This window comes from Palaemon carinicauda, chromosome 14, assembly GCF_036898095.1.
Source record: "Palaemon carinicauda isolate YSFRI2023 chromosome 14, ASM3689809v2, whole genome shotgun sequence".
Classification (NCBI taxonomy): Eukaryota; Metazoa; Arthropoda; class Malacostraca; order Decapoda; family Palaemonidae; genus Palaemon; species Palaemon carinicauda.
The window spans coordinates 122,936,152-122,961,273 of NC_090738.1; the positions used below are offsets into that span (position 1 = coordinate 122,936,152).

The 25,122-nt window shown below is 41.0% G+C and overlaps 1 protein-coding gene across 1 annotated transcript in view; it reads right to left on the reverse strand.

Annotated features, from left to right (window-relative positions):
• Positions 1 to 25,122, reverse strand: part of LOC137653718 (DNA-binding protein P3A2-like) — an 85,132-nt gene that overhangs the window by 57,752 nt on the left and 2,258 nt on the right. Inside the window, exons 2-5 of the mRNA XM_068387318.1 lie at positions 19,873 to 19,975; positions 9,294 to 9,362; positions 8,863 to 9,109; positions 7,804 to 7,928 (exon numbers count right to left, since the gene is read on the reverse strand). Coding sequence (XP_068243419.1) covers positions 7,804 to 7,928; positions 8,863 to 9,109; positions 9,294 to 9,362; positions 19,873 to 19,902 — 471 coding nt within the window. The 5' untranslated portion in view covers positions 19,903 to 19,975. The remainder of the gene's footprint in view (positions 1 to 7,803; positions 7,929 to 8,862; positions 9,110 to 9,293; positions 9,363 to 19,872; positions 19,976 to 25,122) is intronic.

Sequence of the window (25,122 nt, forward strand, 5' to 3'; positions counted from 1 at the left end):
GAGAGTTGATGACTCAAGTGGAAGGCATTGAGGAGGGGAGGAGATGGTGTTAGTGTTGCTTAAGAAGGGAGTCCCCCTTACATAAAAATGTTTGGTAACTGACCTTTTGGGGTTCTAATCTTTGTTTGCCTTTTTCTGGCACTAACTGTGATTCCCTAGAGAATCTTTTTACTAAAAATTGATCAAGAGTTATTTATGATATTTTCCTGCAAAATTATGTAACTTGGCCCATTTCTCCATCATTGTCTTTTTGCCATGGAACTAGGAGCATGATCCCTTTCACCTTCCTCTTATGACATTTCCCCTTTTGCAATATGCATGGATAAACAAAAAACTACAAATAAATTTATAAACAATTTAGTAGAACAATGCTTTGCATGTCTGAACTAGGCAAGAGTGTAATGTAAACTGGCTCAGTTGCCTTTCTTAGTCCATTTGGGTTCTGTCAAGTTGTTCAACTTCTAGGACAAAAAATGTTAACCAATATAGGATGTTCCATCTCCAAGGTATCAGTGTACTGTACATACAGTTTTCCAATAATTTCGCAATCTCTTTTTATACCCAAGCAGTTGTTTTTCTTAACTTAAATATTGCAACTCATCTCATATCTTTCACTGCAACACAAGTTAGTTCTCCACTTCCAATTCTTCCCTATTTTCTTTCATACACTAGACTGAAAATCTCTTACTCGATGGGTATTTGGAAAATTTAATCGTGTAATGTGACATCATCTGCTACATTAGGATTAGTGCCAAGTTCAACTTAACATTTCCACAGCATTCGTAGAGCTACTTTCATGAATGTACTTATTCCTCTACTTCCTTGAGCGTTGATCATGTGTATATGATTGGTCTCTAGGATATTGAGCGGAAGAATAATGACCTGTCCTTGTTTCTGCAAGTCATGAACAACCTCTAACCCTTAAGCTTTTAACACTGGGCCATATGCATTTGACAGCTGCACTGTTTTAAATGTCATGTGGTGCTCGGAAAGGATACAAAAGGAAAAAGAAGTTGGAAAAGGGCATATGTGGATGCTGTAGAAGAGAGGGGAGAGGAAGTGAACTTAATTCTCTGTATTGAATGTAGTATACTGTGTCAAAAGATACTCAGAAATGCATAACATATGTAGAATACAAGATTGGAAATGTCCAAAATGTTTAAGAAAAGCAAATAGGGTAAAAAAAAAAATGGAGGTCGAGTTGATCATAAAACATTCTTGTTACTAATGGAAATACAATTTACTGTGAAAGCTGAGGGAGAGACACCTGAAGAAAAAGTAGAAAAAAACATGAAGTTGAAAAGAATTACTAAATTGGCAAATAGAAAAATCCTAATCTTAGATAGACCAAGAGATTACAACTTTTGTATTGTGCCTGTGCTACTGGATGCTGATGAAACGGGCACATAAAAGAAAATAAAAGAGATTTTGAGTAGGCTATAGAATGCTAATATTCACGACCAGAGAGCAATGGGAAGATTTCAGTCAAATGAAGGCACTATATGGAGATGTGGCATCCAACAGCTAAAAAATGTTATTTTGATAATAAAATAAATTTTTGAATATACTTACCCGGTGATTATATAGCTGCAACTCTGTTGCTCGACAGACAACTCTACGGTAAAAACTCGCCAGCGATCGCTATACAGGTTGCGGGTGTGCCCAACAGCGCCATCTGTCGTCCAGATACCCAGTTCTCAATGTAAACAAAGACTCAATTTTCTCCTCGTCCCACTGCGTCTCTATTGGGGAGGAAGGGAGGGTCATTTAATTTATAATCACCGGGTAAGTATATTCAAAAATTTATTTTATTATCAAAATAACATTTTTCAATATTTAACTTAGCCGGTGATTATATAGCTGATTCACACCCAGGGGAGTGGGTAGAGACCAGCAATATATGTTTACACTTTTATGAGCTAAGAGTTTTTATTTCATTTTAGAAGTTATCAAAATAACAAAAACAAAATAAATAGGTACCTGGTAAGGAAGTCGACTTGAACAATTACTCTGCCTTTTAAGTACGTCTTCCTTACGGAGCCTCGCGATCCTCTTAGGATGCTGATCGACCCCTAGGATCTGAAGTATCAAGGGTTGCAACCCATACAACAGGACCTCATCAAAACCCCTAATCTAGGCGCTCTCAAGAAATGACTTTGACCACCCGCCAAATCAACCAGGATGCGAAAGGCTTCTTAGCCTTCCGGACAACCCAAAAAACAACAATAAAAACATTTCAAGAGAAAGATTAAAAGGGTATGGAATTAGGGAATTGTAGTGGTTGAGCCCTCACCCACTACTGCACTCGCTGCTACGAATGGTCCCAGTGTGTAGCAGTCCTCGTAAAGAGACTGGACATCCTTTAGATAAAAAGACGCAAACACTGACTTGCTTCTCCAATAGGTTGCGTCCATTATACTTCGCAGAGATCTATTTTGCTTAAAGGCCACGGAAGTTGCGACAGCTCTAACTTCGTGTGTCCTCACCTTAAGCAATGCTTGGTTTTCCTCACTCAGATGTGAATGAGCTTCTCGTATTAACAGTCTGATAAAGTAGGATAAAGCATTCTTTGACATAGACAAAGATGGTTTCTTAACTGAACACCATAAAGCTTCAGATTGGCCTCGTAAAGGTTTAGTTCGCTTTAAATAGAACTTAAGAGCTCTCACAGGGCATAAGACTCTTTCTAGTTCATTGCCTACCATATTCGATAAGCTGGGAATATCGAACGATTTCGGCCAAGGTCGAGAAGGCAGCTCATTTTTGGCTAGAAAACCAAGTTGTAGCGAACATGTAGCTTTTTCTGACGAAAATCCGATGTTCTTGCTGAAGGCATGAATCTCACTGACTCTTTTAGCTGTGGCTAAGCATACCAGGAAAAGTGTCTTTAAGGTGAGATCTTTCAGGGAGGCTGATTGTAGCGGCTCAAACCTGTCCGACATGAGGAATCTTAGTACCACGTCTAAATTCCAACCAGGTGTAACCAAACGACGCTCCTTCGTGGTCTCAAAAGACTTAAGGAGGTCCTGAAGATCTTTATTGTTGATAAGATCTAAGCCTCTATGCCGGAAGACCGATGCCAACATGCTTCTGTAGCCCTTGATAGTGGGAGCTGAAAGTGATCGTCCTTTTCTCAGGTATAGGAGAAAGTCAGCTATTTGAGCTACAGAGGTACTGGTCGAGGATACAGATACTGACTTGCACCAGTTTCGGAAGACTTCCCACTTCGATTGGTAGACTCTAAGGGTGGATGTTCTCCTTGCTCTAGCAATCGCACTGGCTGCCTCCTTCGAAAAGCCTCTAGCTCTCGAGAGTCTTTCGATAGTCTGAAGGCAGTCAGACGAAGAGCGTGGAGGCTTTGGTGTACCTTCTTTACGTGTGGCTGACGTAGAAGGTCCACCCTTAGAGGAAGACTTCTGGGAACGTCTACTAGCCATCGAAGTACCTCGGTGAACCATTCTCTCGCGGGCCAGAGGGGAGCAACTAGCGTCAACCTTGTCCCTTCGTGAGAGGCGAACTTCTGCAGTACCTTGTTGACAATCTTGAACGGTGGGAATGCGTATAGATCTAGATGCGACCAATCTAGGAGAAAGGCATCTATATGTATTGCTGCTGGGTCCGGGACTGGTGAGCAATATATTGGGAGCCTCTTGGTCATCGAGGTTGCAAAGAGATCTATGGTTGGTTGGCCCCAAGTGGCCCAAAGTCTCTTGCATACATCCTTGTGGAGGGTCCATTCCGTTGGAATTACTTGCCCTTTCCGACTGAGACAATCTGCCATGACATTCAAGTTGCCTTGGATGAACCTCGTTACTAGTGATATGTTTTGACCTTTTGACCAGATGAGCAGGTCCCTTGCGATCTCGTACGTCAGTGAGTGGGTCCCTCCTTGCTTGGAGATGTACGCCAAGGCAGTGGTGTTGTCCGAGTTCACTTCCACCACTTTGCCTCGAAGGAGAGACCTGAAGCTTTTCAAGGCCAGATGTACTGCCAGCAGCTCCTTGCAGTTGATATGCATGATCCTTTGACTCGAGTTCCACAGTCCCGAACATTCCCGACCGTCTAATGTCGCGCCCCAGCCTACATCCGATGCGTCCGAGAAGAGAACGTGGTTGGGAGTCTGAACAGCCAGGGGAAGACCCTCTCTTAGGTTGATACTGTCCTTCCACCAAGTCAGGCAAGACTTCATCTTTTCGGAAATGGGGATCGAGACCGCTTCTAGCGTCTTGTCCTTTTTCCAGTGAAAAGCTAGATGGTATTGAAGAGGACGGAGGTGTAGTCTTCCTAATGACACAAATTGTTCCAGGGATGATAGCGTCCCTACCAGACTCATCCACTTCCTGACTGAGCATTGTTCCTTCTTCAGCATGTTCTGGATGCATAACTGGGCTTGGCTTATTCTGGGGGCCGACGGAAAAGCCCGAAAAGCTAGACTGTGAATCTCCATCCCTAAATACACAATAGTTTGGGATGGGACTAGTTGTGACTTTTCCATAATGACAAGGAGACCCAATTCCTTGGTCAGATCTAGAGTCCACTTTAGATCCTTCAGACAGCGACGACTGGAAGAAGCTCTGAGAAGCCAGTCGTCCAAATAGAGGGAGGCTCGGATGTCCGATAAATGAAGGAATTTGGCTACATTCCTCATCAGCCTCGAACAGAGGAGCTGTGCTTAGGCCAAAGCACAGGGCTTGAAACTGGTAGACAACCTTTTCGAAAACGAATCTCAGAAAAGGTTGGGAGTCCGGGTGGATGGGGACGTGGAAGTAGGCGTCCCTTAGGTCTAAAGAGACCATCCAGTCTTCCCTTCTGACCGCTGCTAAGACTGACTTTGTGGTCTCCATGGAGAACGTCTGCTTTGTGACAAAGACATTCAGAGCACTGACATCTAGCACCGGCCTCCACTCTCCTGTCTTCTTTGGCACCAAGAAGAGTCGGTTGTAGAATCCCGGAGATTGAAGGTCCGAGACTTTGACCACCGCTCCCTTCTCTAGTAAAAGAGACACTTCCTGTTTCAAGGCTCGTCTCTTGTCTTCCTCTCTGTACCTAGGAGAGAGATCGATGGGAGACGTTGCTAGAGGGGGTTTCCGTACAAAAGGGATCTTGTACCCCTCTCTGAGCAACTTCACAGATTGTGCATCTGCGCCTCTCTTCTCCCAGGTCTGCCAGAAGTTCTTGAGTCTGGCTCCCACTGCTGTCTGAAGATGCGGGCAGTCAGACTCTGCCCTTAAAGGACTTGGATCCTTTCTTCTTTCCTCGTTTCCCTTCGGCACGAGCACCTCCTCTGCTGGAGGCTCTGCCACGAAAGGGCGGAATAAAACGGGACGCTGGAGTGTCCATCCTTGGTCTAGCTGACAAGGTAGGCAAAGGGGGAGCTTTGCGAGCGGAGGACGCAACAAGATCATGAGTGTCCTTCTGCACCAATGAAGCGGCTATTTCCTTAATCAGGGCTTCTGGAAAAAGGCACTTGGAAAGTGGAGCAAAGAGAAGCTCAGATCTCTGGCACTGTGTAACTCCAGCTGAAAGGAATGAGCATAGGTTTTCACGCTTTTTAAGGACTCCGGACACAAATGATGCAGCAAGCTCATTAGACCCATCACGTACGGCCTTGTCCATGCAGGACATAATGAGCAAGGAAGTCTCTTTCTCTGTCGGAGAGGTCTTTCTGCTTAGGGCTCCTAGACACCAGTCTAAGAAGTTAAAAACTTCGAAGGCCCTAAAGATACCTTTCAAAAGGTGGTCCAGGTCCGAAGATGACCAACATATCTTTGAGCGTCTCATGGCAAGGCGGCGGGGAGAGTCTACAAGACTTGAGAAGTCGCCCTGGGCAGAGGCAGGAACTCCCAAGCCGAGAACTTCTCCCGTGGCATACCAGACGCTCGATCTAGAAGAGAGTCTAGCAGGGGGATACGCAAAGGCTGTCTTCGCTAAACTCTTCTTGGACTGCAACCATTCTCCTATCACCCGCAAAGCTCTCTTGGACGAGCGTGCGAGGACGAGTCTAGTAAAGGCAGGAGTGGTAGACGGCATGCCTAACACAAACTCTGACGGCGGAGAACGAGGAGCCACAGAAACAAACTGGTCCGGAAACAACTCTTTGAAGATGGCCAAAACTTTTCTAAAGTCCAAAGAGGGTTGAGTAGACTTAGGCTCGTCCAAATCTGATAGTGGTTCATCTATGTGTGCAGCACCATCATCATCAGAAAGTTCCTCATCCGACAACTGATGAGGAAACGGCAACGGAGTGGGTAACGGCTGGTTCGCTGAGTCCGGTCGCACGGGTGCATGCGTGACTGAGCCGGATGCAACGTCATGGAACTGCTGCCCAGTCTGTGAGCTGGCAACAACCATGGCAGCGCGGGGACGCACAGCGTCTACTCCAGACTGTCTGGACTGATGTGGGTGCGCAGTGGAAATCACACTGGGTTGCGGAGGTTGACGCACCGCGTCAAAACAAAGCAACTCTGACGGTTGTTGAACCTCCAGAACGTCAACGGCAACCTCCGAGCGTCTCTTAACGTCAACATGCGGCTGGCAGATCACACTGGAACGCATGGGAGGAGGAACTCTCTCAACTGGTGTGCGTGAGAAGGTTACCTCAGCGTCCACCGGACGCACAACCGATCGTGTGGAAGGTTGTAGGCTAGGTACTGCACTAGCTGGTGCGGCAGCAACCTTCTCCGCACGAAAGTCCTGCATAAGAGACGTCAGTTTAGACTGCATGTCTTGCAGAAGAGACCACTTAGGGTCTACGGGATCAGCTGCGGCGACAGACGGGGTTACTGTCCGAAGCGGTACCTAGCAAGGGACTCAACTCTCTCACCCAGAGCCTGGATGGCACGCATCATATCAGCCATCGAAGGTTCCTGAGTGCCAGGAGGGGGCTTAGGAGCAACCACTACAGGGGAAGGAATAGGTTGTGGGGCCTGAGGAGAGGATATATCAATAGAACGAGAAGAACTTCTCCTAACTCTATCTCTCTCTAGCCTACGTGTATACTTTTGAAATTCGATAAAATCGAATTCCGAAAGGCCAACGCACTCCTCACACCGATCTTCCAATTGACAGGTTTTATCCCGACGATTGGAACAAACAGTGTGAGGGTCGATAGAAGCCTTCGGAAGACGCCTTGAACAGTCCCTAGCATTGCACTTCCTAAATTTGGGGACTTGTGAAGGGTCAGCCATTTTGAATTGGTCAAAGGGAAATTCAAAAAAACTATCAAAAAGTCATCAACAAAGAATCCGTTATCAAAAAGAGTTCAAGGATTTGTGTGAAGAGAAACCCTGCACAGCGAAAGCTCAAAACTAGAATAAAGTACTTCACCAATTAGTTGTGAAAAAACTCCAGTTTAGCAACAGCGAGTAAGTACGTCTTGTCAACACCTCGACAGAGAGAAAATTGAGTCTTTATTTACATTGAGAACTGGGTATCTGGACGACAGATGGCGCTGTTGGGCACACCCGCAACCTGTGTAGCGATCGCTGGCGAGTTTTTACCGTAGAGTTGTCTGTCGAGCAACAGAGTTGCAGCTATATAATCACCGGCTAAGTTAAATATTGAAAAATAAGGCTTAAAAATTCCATTGAGAAGGGATGAAGAATATTTAAGTCAGAAAAGAAGCTATGAAAGTAGCAAGACAAAGAAAATTGGAAAACATCAAGGAAATAAGTTACATGATTGGAATTTCAAAAGAAACTGTACAATAAAAGCAAGATTGGAAAGTATTAATTTCATAACTAAACCCCCATATAAGGAAAAGCAACCTCATTGTTTGGGGTTAACATGTACATAGATCCTGACCTTTAATTTTCTTAGGAGTCTCGTCTGTTGTCTTTTGCGTATGGAAGGATTTAATTCAAAACTGTGGTGACGCTTGCGCTTTTTCGCCGATGCAATAGCGGCAGCAGCTGCAACTCCTACTGGACCTGGGCATGCCAAAGAAAGACAAAAACACAAATAAATCCCTGTCCGCTCCTGGGTGGAGGGAACGGGACTGGGCAATGTAGCTAAGCAAGGGTACTGAACATTGAATTTCTGACTCTGAAGAGCTTCTAGCTTTCGACTAAGGCAGAGTGAAATACAAATAATACTGTAAAAAAAACATATTCAGAGCAGTAACAATTAAGGTAATCAGAAGTAAAAATAAAAAATAAATGAAGTGAATTGTAATAAAAACTTCTTATAAATTTCAAGCCAAACAAAATCAAATTAAAAAAAGAACAGTAACTCAAATCTCAGGCAAATAACAAAAAGTCACTTTCCCTCCAAAAACAAAACAAAATAAAATACAAATAAAAAATAGGGCATGCACTGGTAAAAAAAAAAAAAAAATTAGTTAAAATAACCATTTTGACACACACAACATGCAATTATGTGCCTCTGTGTTAGTAATGAAACAAAAATTTCATGCATAAAAAAGAAACCATTCATGTAGTCAGATTAACATCATGCAACGTTTAATTATTCAATCAATTGCCCTTCCCTTCACCAATTCATGCATGACACTGCTGAGGAGAAGCTCAGGTCATTTAGCTAAAATAACGACTATGCATATTCTTGTTATGGATAAGTTAGAATGACCATTTAATCGAATACTTGTAAAAAAAAAAAATTTAAAAAAAATGTTCACTGCCAATGTTAACAAATACTGTACCAATATTTTATTCATACATTATTTAAAGATAGTCTTTGATGTTTAACTAAATGCCTATTGCTATCAAATATACCTAAAATTGTTGCAACTATTGTTAGTAGAATGTTTATAAAGCCGTTCTAGGTCACAGCTTCTCCAGCGCTGGTGTCATACTTATCTGTTGGCTCCCTCCACCTCCAATAAAATGAAATTAGAGTTGTTCATACCTGACCACCCACCTGCCGCCGCTAACTGGGCGGTCACATCGTCAACTCCTGGAAGAGAACTGTCATCATCATCAAAACTACCGGTGGATGATGGCACATCATCGTCGTCGTCGTCACTCGTTCCCAAGTTATTAGTGACCGCATCACCGGATCCTCCCCCACCCCCGGTATCATCCCCAAGAGGATCAACAGCTCCGCCTCCAGCAACTCCCGCTAGCCCTGATGCACCAACACTGTTCATAACGAGCTATAATGAAGAAAAAAAAAAAATTACTATGGATAGGCACAGTATATAATGTACAAAATTCAGCAACTATAACAAAATTTCTAGAAATTAGGACAAAGCTCAATTCTCAAAAATAAATTATATCGACAACAAAAAATTCCTTGCCACAAAACAAGAATTATATTACCCATGGTAGCTGTTTTACCTGTTGCCCACCAGCCAATGCCACACGCCATCCTCGCAGAGCTGATGCATCTACACTGTTCATCACCAACTGAAAATATACAAATATGTTAAAACTAATTAATTGTTCCTTCTGCTTATTTCTTACTAAATATTGATGAACTTGAAATGGCAAAATGAATTTAATCGACATGTACAGGGTAAATAAAGACAAGAGAGCCATCAACCTTTGGCAAAGAATATATATAAATTAGGATAAAAAGGTAGTACTGTATGCAGAGAAATGAAGGGGAGCTAAAACTTAGAGAACAAAGGTATAATTCTTATACTACTGAACTCCCATTCTTAACTCCTAGAGTAAGGACTATATGGTTTGCTTTTCATCAATAAAAAAGATTATTGGTAATTCAGCCTTCTTTAAAAATCTAATGACTGGAAACAAACTAAAAATTTTAAGGATTCTGACAATAATGTTTTCAAGGATATGTTTTAGATTAATGTGCTGTGTGGTCTCTGAGGATTTTCCTGTGAAAGGCTAGAACAGGGAATCCAATACGATATAAATACCAAAGAAATATAGTCTCCCCTCTTCTGGGGCCAGCGTAACAACGTGCAAAGCATAGACTCAATATGTATAAGAGAGACCAAGGCGAGGCAATATTGAGCCGTCTGCCATGGGCGAGGTCATTACTATGTCATCACTACAGACAAAAGAACCATCACTACAGTTGGATACAGCACTACCTACACATCAACTTGTTCCCGAGTGCCATCTCTTACGTTATTCCAGATGAAACAATGCTTCTGTCCTGTGATGTGAGGAACCTTGACATATGATCAAGCCAAGTAACAGGAATCAGGTTTTGGTTGGTTATCCTCTATTCTTAATAATAAAGTTAACGTAATATGGGTTAAATTTTGATTAAGTGCGTTGACATCTGAACAATTGTGTTTTTAACTCCAATTTGTACGGCATTATTAGCCGTTACTACTTGGCTTCTTGAAAACACAATATCTATCTAACTATGTATATACAGTATATACAGTATATATCCATTCTGTTCAGAATCAGGATCCACTTGTGAGAGGGTAGAGCGATAACGACATCATCTCTTTTCAATGTGGGCAAAATGATTTACAAAGATTGCAAAGTTCTGCAGAGTATTTACCCAGCACGGACCTTGGGGATCTCATCTGAACAGCAGTTTGAGTGTTTTGGAGATGGGGTCTTGGTTTACCAGGCCCCTTTCAAGGTTCAGAGGATGACTTTTGATACTGAAGACGAAGCAGTTTTACTTCAGGGTTCCTCTGTCTTCCTTGGGAGGTATTCCTTAGGTTGCTTGCTAGATGTCTAGGTTACCATCAAGGTTGGCTTCAACCCAGGGTTCTTCTAGGCAAGTTACCGGTCCGCCCAGAAGTTGGTAAGCTTGCTTCTCCCTTGGACGCCTGTTATCACCAAGATAGCCAAGGGTTTAATCCGCTCTCTCTACAGTTATCCCATTCAGGGTGCTGCCCTTCTAGGGATTTTCTGCCCTCTGTCTGCCTGTGGCTCAGACAGTGGCTGGGCAATTGGGTCATCGGCCTCCCAGGAAGGCTTCGGTATAGGCTCTTTCTTCTGACCCGAGTGTTGCTAGTTCGGAAGCCAGGGAGGTGGTGACGGAGGAGACTTCTTCCTAAGATGAAGAGGAGGGGAACTTATTGTGAAATCCTTGATAATCCTGTGATGAATGTGCCTATCGGAAGGAGACGATTATTTTTCGACATAAGAACCATTCGATATTGAATTTGAGAATATTTTGGCATTTCCCGAATCACGATGGAGATTCATGGAACAGTCTTTTATGGCATGTTTCCAGCTAATCCCAAAAGAGGTTGTTCTGATGCCATATAAGTCTGCCTTGAATACTCTAGCAGAGGCAGTTCATGGGCTGGAGGATTCATTTTAAAACCACAGTTTGCTTGATGATTTTGGCCTCAGAATGAGTGTCAGGCTAAAATAAACTCCCCTTTTGTCCAAAATAGTGAGGATGGCATCTAAGTCAATATGGGAGATGATGCTTAATGGAGATTTTACCTTGCCCAAAGATTGCAAACCTTTTTTTAGGAAATATCGGAAAGTTTGAGGAATTCACAGAAGTGGAAGGTTTGAGAGTTAAGCCTTTCTCTCTAATAAATGGGATGCTTTAGTAGGTACCAACCAATTGGATGACCATTTTCCTTTAGTTCCTGAACATCTTTGGACTGCTGAATTCCGTGCCCAGCAGACTCTTTTTAACTCTTTTTAACTCAGAAGTGTCTGTCATGTTCTCTGTGGAGGATGGACAGCAGCATTGTTCATAAGCAACATGGCAAGGAGGGGGAAACTCTTCCCTATGAATACTTCTTGACCCAAGAACTGAAAGCCTCACTTATCTATGCCAGAAAAAACCAAGCGAGTCACCAAAGCATTGTTGTTTAACTTCTACATAACATTCAGTTGCTTCTTCCGAACATTGTCCTTTTTTAAAGGGTCGTGGATCCTCAGAGTAATATACTATGTGAATTTTAATTTTGCAATCCCAATTGGCATTAACACAGAAAAGCAGATTTAAACAGTCTTTCATGGGATGTGACTGGGAACTGCTCTTCTTCAGCTGTAATGAAGGTCTTCGTGGGTATCTTCCACCAAAAAAAATACATGTAGATGTCTCCCAGCCTGACCGGCACATAATTTTCATCTACCTTTCCTATCATTTTTCAATTTGTTGTTAAATGCTAAGAATTCTGCTAAGCTTTAATTCAAGAGACTTGAAGTGGTACTAAATCAATGCGATCACAGTAACTATTGCCTTCAAAAGGGGATCCACTAACCATGGATCAGCTCTTCTCTTTTAAAGACAGAAATGAGCCTCAATGAACTTATGGAAAAACAAAATCCATCACTTTACTGTTAGATTCCCTCAGATCATTAATATAAATTAGAAGCAAGATATAATGAAGCTGGGAATTGAAGAACACAGTACCTACGAATACTGTGGAAAGTTCAATGAACTACCCACTCCTAAGAAATATTTCTCAACACAATTTCTCCTTTGAACATGATACCTGGATTTGAGCTACATAGCCCAGTGCTTGGCTCTGTGAGGTCATTCAGCACCCAAGTTACAATGCAAAGACAAAGTTAGAAGAGGTTGAAAAGCAGGGTGGATGAAAGGAAGCAAGAACAGAGGTCAAGTAGAAAGATATACAAAAAAAATAATGCCTACAGAGTGACCTGATACCATCTGAGTCAATGCGTCAGAGACTTGGAAGGGACTATGATACACCTTTGAATAAATTCACATAACTCAAAAAGAAAAGTGTGTTAAGACTGCATAGCTCACTTATAGATCCCTGAATCTAGAATTCTTGCAGAAAAAATATTTAGTGGGTCTAAGTTTTATGTAGTGGGGTTTCAATGGTCAAATCCAAATTGCACCCCACCTACAGTATGTTGAACCCCAAGACAAGAGGTCAATTTCTCACACCTGACTAAAGGCGTTAGAATAACAGGAAGATTAAAAATTAGAGCCTCATAGAAATTTTTCCAGCAGAAAAGTCCAAGATGATCCTCATCTTTTAAATATTAGCCTATAGTTTCAATTTCTTGACAGGCACTACAACAACAAGGCATTTAAAGATAGTCCAACCAGTGGAAAAGATCCTCAACAACCAAACAATTAAGGAATAATTATTCATTATTGCAAATATTACTGTGCCAGACAAAAATAACACACAGAATGGGAAATAAAATCTAACTGCTGAAATAAGAAAGATAGGGATTTGGAATGATATATCAATGAAAAATGATATTTTAATTATAAAATAAATTTTTGAATATACTTACCCGGTGAATATATAGCTGCAACTCTGTTGCTCGACAGACAAAAAAAAACTGTAAAAACTCGCCAGCGATCGCTACACAGGTTGCGGGTGTGCCCATCAGCGCCAACTGTCGGCCAGATACCATACTCAATGTAAACAAAGACTCAATTTCTTCTCATCCCACTGCGTCTCTATTGGGGAGGAAGGGAGGGTCGTTTAATTTATATATTCACCGGGTAAGTATATTCAAAAATTTATTTTATAATTAAAATATCATTTTTAAATATTTAGCTTAGTCGGTGAATATATAGCTGATTCACACCCAGGGTGGTGGTTAGAGACCAGTTAAATATGTTTACATCTTATGAGCTAAGAGTTTTTATTTCATTTTAGAAGTTATCAAAATAACAAAAACAAAATAAATAGGTACCTGGTAAGGAAGTCGACTTAGACGATTACTCTGCCTTATAAGTACGTCTTCCTTACGGAGCCTCGCGATCCTCTTAGGATGCTGACAGACCCCTAGGAGCTGAAGTATCAAGGGCTGCAACCCATACAACAGGACCTCATCAAACCCCTAATCTGGGCGCTCTCAAGAAATGACTTTGACCACCCGCCAAATCAAACAGGATGCGAAAGGCTTCTTAGCCTTCCGGACAACCCATAAAAACATTAAAAAATTTCAAGAGACAGATTAAAAGGATATGGAGTTAGGGAATTGTAGTGGTTGAGCCCTCACCCACTACTGCACTCGCTGCTACGAATGGTCCCAGTGTGTAGCAGTTCTCGTAAAGAGACTGGACATCTTTCAAGTAAAATGACGCGAACACTGACTTGCTTCTCCAATAGGTTGCGTCCATTATACTTTGCAGAGATCTATTTTGCTTAAAGGCCACGGAAGTTGCTACAGCTCTAACTTCGTGCGTCTTCACCTTAAGCAAAGTTCGGTCTTCCTCACTCAGATGTGAATGAGCTTCTCGTATTAACAATCTGATAAAGTATGACCAAGCATTCTTTGACATAGGCAAGGATGGTTTCTTAACTGAACACCATAAAGCTTCAGATTGGCCTCGTAAAGGTTTAGTACGCTTTAAATAGAACTTAAGAGCTCTAACAGGGCATAAGACTCTTTCTAGTTCATTGCCTACGATCTCCGATAAGCTGGGAATATCGAAAGATTTAGGCCAAGGCCGAGAAGGCAGCTCATTTTTGGCTAGAAAACCAAGTTGCAGCGAACAAGTGGCTTTTTCCGACGAAAATCCGATGTTCTTGCTGAAGGCATGAATCTCACTGACTCTTTTAGCCGAGGCTAAGCATACCAGGAAAAGAGTCTTAAGAGTGAGATCTTTCAGGGAGGCTGATTGTAACGGCTCCAACCTGTCTGACATGAGGAATCTTAGTACCACGTCTAAATTCCATCCAGGGGTGGCCAAACGACGCTCCTTGGTGGTCTCAAAAGACTTAAGGAGGTCTTGCAGATCTTTATTGTTGGAAAGATCTAAGCCTCTATGCCGGAAGACCGATGCCAACATGCTTCTGTAGCCCTTGATAGTGGGAGCTGAAAGGGATCGTCCTTTTCTCAGGTATAAGAGAAAATCAGCTATTCGAGCTACAGAGGTACTGGTCGAGGATACAGAAACTGACTTGCACCAGTCTCGGAAGACTTCCCACTTCGATTGGTAGACTCTAATGGTAGACGCTCTCCTTGCTCTAGCAATCGCCCTGGCTGCCTCCTTCGAAAAGCCTCTAGCTCTCGAGAGTCTTTCGATAGTCTGAAGGCAGTCAGATGAAGAGCGTGGAGGCTTTGGTGTACCTTCTTTACGTGTGGCTGACGTAGAAGGTCTACCCTTAGAGGAAGACTTCTAGGAACGTCTACTAACCATCGAAGTACCTCGGTGAACCATTCTCTCGCGGGCCAGAGGGGAGCAACTAACGTCAACCTTGTCCCTTCGTGAGAGGCGAACTTCTGCAGTACCTTGTTGACAATCTTGAACGGTGGGAATGCGTAGAGATCCAGATGTGACCAATCTAGGAGGAAGGCATCTATATGTATTGCTGCTGGGTCCGGGACTGGGGAGCAATAGATTGGAAGCCTCTTGGTCAGCGAGGTTGCAAAGAGATCTATGGTTGGTTGACCCCAAGTGGCCCAAAGTCTCTTGCATACATCCTTGTGGAGGGTCCATTCGGTTGGAATTACTTGCCCTTTCCGACTGAGACAATCTGCTATGACGTTCAAGTCGCCTTGGATGAACCTCATTACTAGGGAGATGTCTTGACCTTTTGACCAGATGAGCAGGTCCCTTGCGATCTCGTACAACGTCAGTGAGTGGGTACCTCCTTGTTTGGAGATGTACGCCAAGGCCGTGGTGTTGTCCGAGTTTACTTCCACCACTTTGCCTCGAAGGAGATACTCGAAGCTTTTCAAGGCCAGATGAACTGCCAACAGCTCCTTGCAGTTGATATGCATGCTCCTCTGACTCGAGTTCCACAGACCTGAGCATTCCCGACCGTCCAGTGTCGCGCCCCAGCCCAAGTCCGATGCATCCGAGAAGACTGACTGAGCAGCGTTCCTTCTTCAGCATCTTCTGGATGGATAGCAGGGCTTGATCTATTCTGGGGGCTGATCGTCTTGTTGTTCAGCAACGTCCTCATCAGATAGTTCCTCATCCGAAAACTGATGAGGAAACGGCAACGGAGTGGGCAACGTCTGGCTCGCTGAGTCCGGTCGCACTGGTGCATGCGTGACGTCATGGAACTGCTGCACAGTCTGTGAACTGTCAACAACCATGGGTGCGCGAGGACGCACAGCGTCCACCCGAGACTGTCTAGACTGTCTGGGTTGTGCAGTCAACACCATACCGGGTTGCGGAGGTTGACGCACCGCGTCAAAACAAGTCACCTCTGATGGTTGTTGAACGTCCTGAATGTCAACAACCACCTCCGAGCGTCGCTTAACGTCAACGTGCGGCTGGCAACCCACACTGGGTCGCATCGGTGGAGGAACCACCTCAACTGGTAGACGCGAGAAGGTTACCTCAGTGTCAACAGAACGCACAACCGACCGCTTGGAAGGTTGTTGGCCAGAAGGTTCAGCAGCAACCTTCTCCGCATTAAAGTCCTCCATCAAGGACGCAAGCTTGGACTGCATGTCTTGCAGCAAAGCCCATTAAGGGTCTACGGGAGCAGGTGCGGCAACAGACGGGGTTAGCGACTGAGGCGGTACCGCTTTCCATCCCTGAAAGCCTTGTTTATGCATGACATAATTGTACAGCAAAACTTCAAAGGATCGAAAACAGCTGTGAAGTTGACCTGTAAAATCTTGGAGCGTCTCCTGGCCAGGCGCCAGGGAGAGTCAACGAGATTTGAGAAGTCTATCTGGGCAGAGGCAGGAACTCCCAAGCCGAGAACTTCTCTCGTGTCATATCAGACTCTCGCTCTATAAGCCAGTTTAAAAGAAGGGAAAGCAAAGGCTGTATCCCCCAAACTCCTCCTGGTGATAAACCAGTCGCCTAGCAAACGTAAAGCTCTCTAGGAGAGCGAGAGAGTACTAGCTTATAAACAACGGCTTCGAAGTAGCTAGGCCTAGTGTAAGCTTTGACGTTTAGGCGAACGAGGAGCAGCAGTTACAAAAAGATCCGGACAAAGATCCTTAAAAATCAGCATGATTTAATTAAAGTCCATAGAGGGTTAAGCAGCTTTAGGCTCCTCTCCGTCTGACAGAGTCCTCAAGGGAATATCAGTAGGAGGGGGAACAGCAACTTCCTCATCTAAAGGAACCTTGTCCGATAATAGCCGAGTCTCAAGCAAGGGAGAGACCTACCGTGGTGGCAATGCTTTACAAGCAGAGTCCACACGCACTGGTGCATTAGTAGCGGACCAGGATGCAACGTCATGTAACTGCTTGACAGTCTGTGAACTGTCAACAACCACAGGTGCGAGAGACCAGGACGCAACGTCATGTAACTGCTTGACAGTCTGTGAACTGTCAACAACAAAAGGTGCGTGAAGACGCACAGCGTCCACTCGAGACTGCTTTGACTGCCTTGACTGAGCAGTCAAAACAACTCTAGAATGCGGAGGTTGACGCACAGCGTCAAAACAAGTCAACTCCGATTGTTAGCGAACGTCCTGAACGTCAACAGGAGCATCAGCAAGTGGCCTAACGTCCAAATGTGGCTGAAAATCCACACGAGACCGCATCGAGTGTGGTTCTAAACAACCTGACTGACGTGACTTAACTACGCCAACGTCAACAGGACGCACAAAGGAACGTTAGGTTGGCTGTAAGCCAGGATCTCGATGAGATAAACGGCTAGGCTCAACGGACTAATCGGCAGAATAGTCTTCCATAAGGGAAGCAAGCTTATTCTGCATGTCTTGCCGTACAACCCAGTTAGGATCAACGGAAATGGTTCCGGTAAGAGACGAGGGTAACGTCTGTGACCGCAACACTTGCCAACAAAAAAGACTCTCGGAGTCTGTGTTACGCTTTTGTTAGGCGGCGAGCAGTTTTCCGATAACTGCATAGGGTCAGAGCTGTCCTAATGGCTGCAACCAGGACGCTGGACCTGTCCTGAAAGGACTGACTTTCGCTTAAGGGCCTCGAAACCTTGTTACATGTTTCTTATGCGAAAAGCCTTCGGATGACGAGGAGAAAATTGTCTCTCTCGCCTTATGGTAGGGGAGATCTTGGTAAGATACACCCGATACCAAAGAGGGAAACGTCTGTTCGCTGATCAAGGCCTCTCGAACCCATAAGTCGTACGACATTACTTCTCCCCTGGGCTTGGGAGCTTGCAAGAGGTCCCGGACTAGGTGAACGACAGGCACGAACAGACGAACCCTCGGACGCAACACTAACACTTTGCGCAATATCACTTTATCACTACGATTTTCTGTTTTGCACTTATTTCACTGAAATCGAAACTTTTACCGATTTCTACCTGAAGCACGCAATTCTACCCTCATCAAAAGGTAGTAAATGCGAAATCAGTCGTATAATGCAAGCACATTAATACCAGCAAAAAAAACAGTAAACATCTTTTAAGATAAAAAAAAAAAAAAAATTCAGTGGTTGGGGAAGAGAAGAAACACTAGTTCATTCAAAACTACGTTTTCAATCTCTCACCGTACATTGCCTGGGGACGAGATTAAAACTAAAAACGTTTTATCCTTTCTCCCCGTACAGAGACTAGGGACGAGAGTAACTCGAGAACAACGTTACCCGCTTGAACGGAACATTTTCTCTCCTCTCTCTCCCTCCGTCTCTATCTCTCTCTCTCTTTCTCTCTTGATTTCGCACCCAAGAGAAGAGCCCAATTACATTTCATCAAAAAAACATGTTATTTGACCAAAGGAAAAAACTGAAAGGTTTTTCAATTAAAAAGTTCCTTTAAAATAGAATTTAAAACATTTAAGCTTTGAAAGAAGAATAAACAAAACGTCAGAATCAATTTACTCTTTCTGCAAAGTGAAACCGTGATACTCTCTCTCTCTATCGTAACGATAGAGCGCAAACTGCGTAGCATAAAAAAACTAAACGTTAGTTCATCTTTGAAAACAGTACGAAGACTATTCAAAGAAATTCTTTCATAAAATATTTATCAAAAATATTCATTTAAAAAGTTTTAAATCATTAGCTCTTTAAAAGCTATTTACGATTGAAAGGGCTCAACGTTGTTTAACTTCGGTTTCCAAGTTAGGACCGCCTACTCTCAGGAAAGGTCGCATATTAACAAAACATTAAAATTTATTTTTTATGTTTATTATAAAAGGAAAGTTAATCGAAGAGGCCTAATAAAGGCGGTGAGATATTAGAGGAAAATCTATAATTAATTTATAACGTGATAAGATAATTACTAAAAGCCTAAACACACTTCCGTCTAAGGGAAGGGTCGGCCATTTAAAACTCTTTGTCACCAAAAATTAAATCTATCCAAAACGAGTTCAAGATTTAAGATGAAGATAAAACACCTGCATTGCGAAAGCTCAAACCAAAATGAAGTACTTCACCAAATATGTTGAGAAAACTCCAGGTTCTACAGCGAGTAAAAGTACGTCTTGTCGACACGTCGACAGAGAAGAAATTGAGTCTTTGTTTACATTGAGTATGGTATCTGGCCGACAGTTGGCGCTGATGGGCACACCCGCAACCTGTGTAGCGATCGCTGGCGAGTTTTTACAGTTTTTTTTTGTATGTCGAGCAACAGAGTTGCAGCTATATATTCACCGGCTAAGTTAAATATTTAAAAAAGAAAATTATGCAGAAACTAACATATACAGTAAGACCTAAGCAAATGAGAAATAGGAAAAAAGTGTTATTTTATGAGAAAAAAACCTTAGTTAGTAAAACTTATATTTTATGAATACATATCTATTCAGGCACAGAATATCTTAAATTGAAGGATTGCTAACTACAGTATGAGCTAATTGTCAATTGGAGGAGCATTTTTAAATCTATAAATACCACAAGTAACAAAGTTAATTCAGAAAATAAATAATATCAAGCATTATGCATTCATATAAAATGTTTAAAAACACACACTACACCAATACATAAAAAACAGTAATATTTCATGTACATTGCAAAGCCTCAGATAGAATCTTTACTTGGAAAGATATAATCTATAGGTAGTTACAACTATATTAGGCCTGATAAAAGAACATAATGAACTTAAGAGCAAAATCATAAATATGAGATAAGGTGCACAAGTGGAGTGGGATTAAGAGGGGAAAAAAACTCATCACAGCTAACTTACATATGGTGAACCTGAGTCCGACCCCGGCATTGTAACTTGCTTTGCCTTGAAGTGACGAGTCTAAAGGTGAGGATGATGATGATCACACTTTCTCCTCTGGTGCCTATGGATACGAATACTATTAAAAGATGGCAATGCTTGAAACTGGACTCTACATTAAAGAAGTCCAACTCACAAAAAATAAAGTTACCATTTGAGATTTTCATGATATTGACATATTCTAAAACTAATTAATTCTAAACGATGCCATCTGCAGAACTATTTTCTTCTATGAACATACTGTACTATAAAAAAGGATCAGTATTTAGCTTTTAAATTGACACCATAAGCACCTTTATACTGTAACAAGTGGAACTTGCAGCAAGAAATAAAAAATAGTCAGCATGTTATTTACAACAGACAGGTTTTATGACTTTCTTTCCGAGGGAATCTCAAAAGATTAATAGTAACTTGAGATGATAGATAATCATTGGCAAACTATCTATTCATACTGCCATGAAGTGACTAAAAATTATATCATGCGTGATCAGTATTTATAAACACTGACTACAAATGACTTGAAAAATCACTTGTTAGATAAAAATATGGTTTACCATCTCACCAATCTAAATATTTTATGCAAAACTAATCAGTATATTGATCAGCTGACAGATTCACCTAACAAAATCTGCCATCGTATAAAAATAAGAACCATTTACATCACATGAAAATTTATATAAAATTAAAATGAATAGCCTCCAAAGAAAGATATGGAAATTTCTTTAGCAAACCAGTCTTTGAAAAAATATCAATGGACAATTACCAGAAAAATCATCACATGATTATCAAAAGTTATGTGTAGAATATGTCACTATAATGAAATTAGAGCATGGTAACCAAATTTTCAAGTTTTACTACGATCTAACACAAAATCTTTATTGACCAAGAACTACATGACTAAAAAGCACAATACTATATTGTAATATGTTATACAGTATATACTCATAATACATTATTTAACTAATATGGGTGCTTACAATTTAATAGAAGATCCAAAATATAGTTTCAAGAAGTTTTGCTTATCAATGCACACAAACCATAGTTACATATTACAACACACAAACCATTATCTTACAAATTCAGCTAAAGGGAGCAATTGAATTTAAGAAGAAACTAAAGACTATTACTTTTCACAAGATCATATGATTTGGAAGATGCTACAATCAAAGAATTGTATAAGTTATAATGAAAATGTTTCGTTAGATGATTAATATGGACCCGCCCGAGAAGCAGTTCACTGGACTTCAGTGGAGGGTTGGATTTAAACCCAAAACAAGTAAACAAGTAAGTAACTACACTTGATTATAGAATTCTAGCCCTTACCAGAGGGGTTTTTCTTTCAATGGATTGGATAGTTACCATACAGAGGTCTAGTCTTGGGGGCATCCATGTAAAGGAAATTCCTCCACCCTTCACTCACACATTTCCATGAATGGTGGTACTTGTGATAAAAAAAGTTATAAATGAACTACTAGTAGAATATTCTTGTAACAACTCCAGCATAGATCCCTCACCCTCGCCATGAAGCAAATCTGAATATTTCTGCCATTTATCAGGCACAAAGCATGGTATAGTCTTCCTACAAAGTTAGGCATCTGTGCAGATAACTTGTCAGTAAAACTTTGCCCTACTTTTATAACCAACTAATTCCAATTGAAGTTGCCAAACACCATCTTGTACAGTACTTCATAATCAAATGCCGAATAGGAACAACAAATGATTCCAAGGTGTTATTCTAAATCTCTAAACCACCTTTACTTTAAATCTCATCAACAAGCCCCAAACATTTCAAATTATAGTCAGGGATCTACAAACAGAAAACCCATCTATGGTGATAAAAATTATCTCAATTATTTTTTCCAGCTAAACAAACCAAGCTTTCCTTTTGGCTTTTTTCCCATTGAAATTGCTTGTTTGAGCTACTAACCAAACCAGCAAAATCAAGGTGCCATCTCAAAAGATCAGATAAAAAAGACAATTCAAATTGACAATTGTTGATCTCTTACCAATCTGAATCTCATAGGAAAGGTTTCAAAGTAACAAACATCAGTTGTATGTATAGTATATACAACCATAGGAATATTGAAGCAGCCATGTTACCTCTTCTAAATTCTTATATGCTGCCTACAAATCCATTATTAAGACTACATTAGGATTTCAATCACATTCAAATAATCCTTGACAACCAACTTTGAACTTAAAACAGAGTCAGATTATCAACCTCAAATGAAAAAATTACATCTCTGCGTCTGAAACTTACAAGACACAAATCAACTTTCAATTCAAATTTCAAGAATGTTAGGTGCTGTAATCTATTCAGTTAAACGAGAGTATGGTGGTATGAGGAATTATTTATGTTGAGGAATCAGATTCCATTTCAGCATAAGTGAAACTACGGAAGAAAATTCCGATTCGGAGATGACTGAGAAGTCATTTCCGCACACAACACCGTCTTGGTGCTGACTGACTTGGTTCCATGTAACTCAAGGACTCAGGATTCACAGGCACCACAATGTCATTGTGAGGCCTGGATAAGATTTTGGTGGAAATAGAACAAACTTCTCTATTAGATTTTGAGCAGTCCTTTTGTAATGTTCCCACTTTGCCTTTTACTTTCAATAATCATATTTCATTGCCAAACCGACTTCTATCTTACAAATATTTACTTACAAAGTCATTATGTGGATGGGATACAATATTATTTCCATGAGCTTTTGGTAATTTGAATTCTCAAGCCTTCATTCATAATAAAGGTTTAGATTCCTATCATGAGGATTTTCTTTATTTTCAGCTTCTATTTGACTGCGTACTAGATCAAAACATGGACTGATTCCCTGAAAAATATATAAACTCCTTTGAATAATTTTTACGAACCATGTAGACTTGATTCCCGTACAAAATTCTAAAAACTTAAACAATTAGAGAGTATTTTCATACACACCAGATCCATGCTTAACTTTAATGCTATTGTAAGCCAGCAAATAGCTGTGACAAATTTGGCACATCTGTAAATAACTAACAATACACACTCTGAAAGACAAATAAAGTCATTAAATATATGTTCGAGAATACAACAAAGAACTATGGACATAGTTCTATGGAAACCAGACATTAATACTTTTTCATAGAAATGTATACTTCCTCCAAGAAGAAAATTACTTCCAATCACTTTCTTTAACCCTTTTACCCCCGGGGTATTTGGAAATTTCCAACCCTTAACCCCCAGGGGGTTATTTTTTTCCCAGCACATTTTGCAGTATATTTTATTTAAATTGCTCTAACAGCCTTAATTTTTGTCATAGGGAGGTCAGGTTGGTGTCATTCTCTTGGAAAATGCCTGAATTTTCTCAAAAAATTATCAAAAAATATAAAAAACTAATTTTTATAGCATTTTTTTGCAAGGACGTACCGGTACGTCCATGGGGGTAAAGGGATGACTTTTGTGAAACGTACCAGTACGTCCTTTGGGGGTAAAAGGGTTAATAATAAGGTCCAGATGGGCCTATAAATACCCTACTCTAGCCCAAGCCAGATAGATAAAAACAAATGCAAGGGAAACAGAGAATGCGTGGGGTCATGCATCAAAGACAAGAGCATTACTTGTATAGCATTGTCTCTAAAAAGTGGGCAAATTTATGAAGTGGCCTTCATTTTTCAAGCATAAGATGGTCAAACTTCTACCCTATGATAATAACAATTAGAATACAATAGTAAGGTTCAATGTAAATTCTTTAAAAAAAAAAATTCTAATTGCATAATATTCCGCACTAAATTTTCTTACCACGCCAATCTGAACAAATTCAATCAAACATCAGTATCAATCAATAAGAACAAATCTGATCCAACATCAGTATCCGTCAATATGAAAAAAAAATTGATACAACATCAGTATTCATCAATATGAACAAATTTGATCCAACATCAATTTCAGTCAATATGAACAAATTTGATCCAACATCAGAATTCATCAATATGAACAAATTTTATCCAACATCAATATCAGTCAATATGAACAAATTTGATCAAAGATCAGTATCAAAAGAATTAAGCAGAGATGCGTGGACAATGAAGAACCAATGACAAACAGCATTTGTTTACAAATGATGCCATAAACATCATTAATCCCAGGAATGCCATAAGACACTTTAATACCCATAAGCCCATAAGACATATTTTACGTTCAGCAATCCCAAGAAATTATCTCAGATGATTTACATCGACAAAATTTGTACTAAACCATATGACGCTGGAAAGAAAGTTAATTCTGCTATACGATTAGACAAATTAAAGTTCTCATCAATAATAGTTTTAACGTTGAATTACGGTAAAATATCCCCAAAAAAGACCTGAGACTCGAGTGATTAATTCATTTTGTACGGGGGAGGAATTGAAGGGGCTATGGTATTAATAGTCACAAGCAAAATTTAATATTTTGCCATCTGTGAGCTATTTTCAGAATGACTATTATTTGATCACATCTGACACCACCCACTCCCTATCACCAAGAACAGCATCCTAACCTAAGCCAGAACAAAGCATCCTACTTGAAGGGGGGGGGGGGGTTATAGAGGTATCACCTAGGCTGATTCCAAGGGAAGCGTTAAATGAAATGACGCATTATCAAGGAATATAGTGGTCATAATTTCTGCATGATACCAACACATCATGCAGTACAGTAATTAATGTCCAATGAAAGGGTTGGGAGAAAATTTAAACAAATAGAAGACATAAATGAAAAAATGTAGGAGCCTTTGTATATCAGCGGCCAGTTCCTCACACGATGATTAAAATTAGACCAACTAACCTAAACATTCCCCCCTAACCTAATCAACAAGGCGAGTCCTTACCTATCTACTTAACGGGGGGGCTGACGCCCCCTTGCAAACCCCTTACACTAACGTATTCTAAGTTAGACATCATACATACACTCCAAAATGTGAGTCGAGATATGTTCTTGGTAAGGTAATAAGTTACCGGTAACTGAAATCAATTCAACAACTTGGCTTTCCAGCTCCATGTTTTTCATGGGTGTCTTGAATTCAATGCCAAATTTATTCTTTGTAAAAAACTACTTGGTTACAGCTTTGAAACCTTTATATCGGTCATCTAAAAATGTACTGAATGGCTGTTCTTTATGGCTACCACAATCAACAGTAAATTTCTATGTTGTATTTTACTGTCGTTATATTAAATGTAATTAGAAATGAAGCT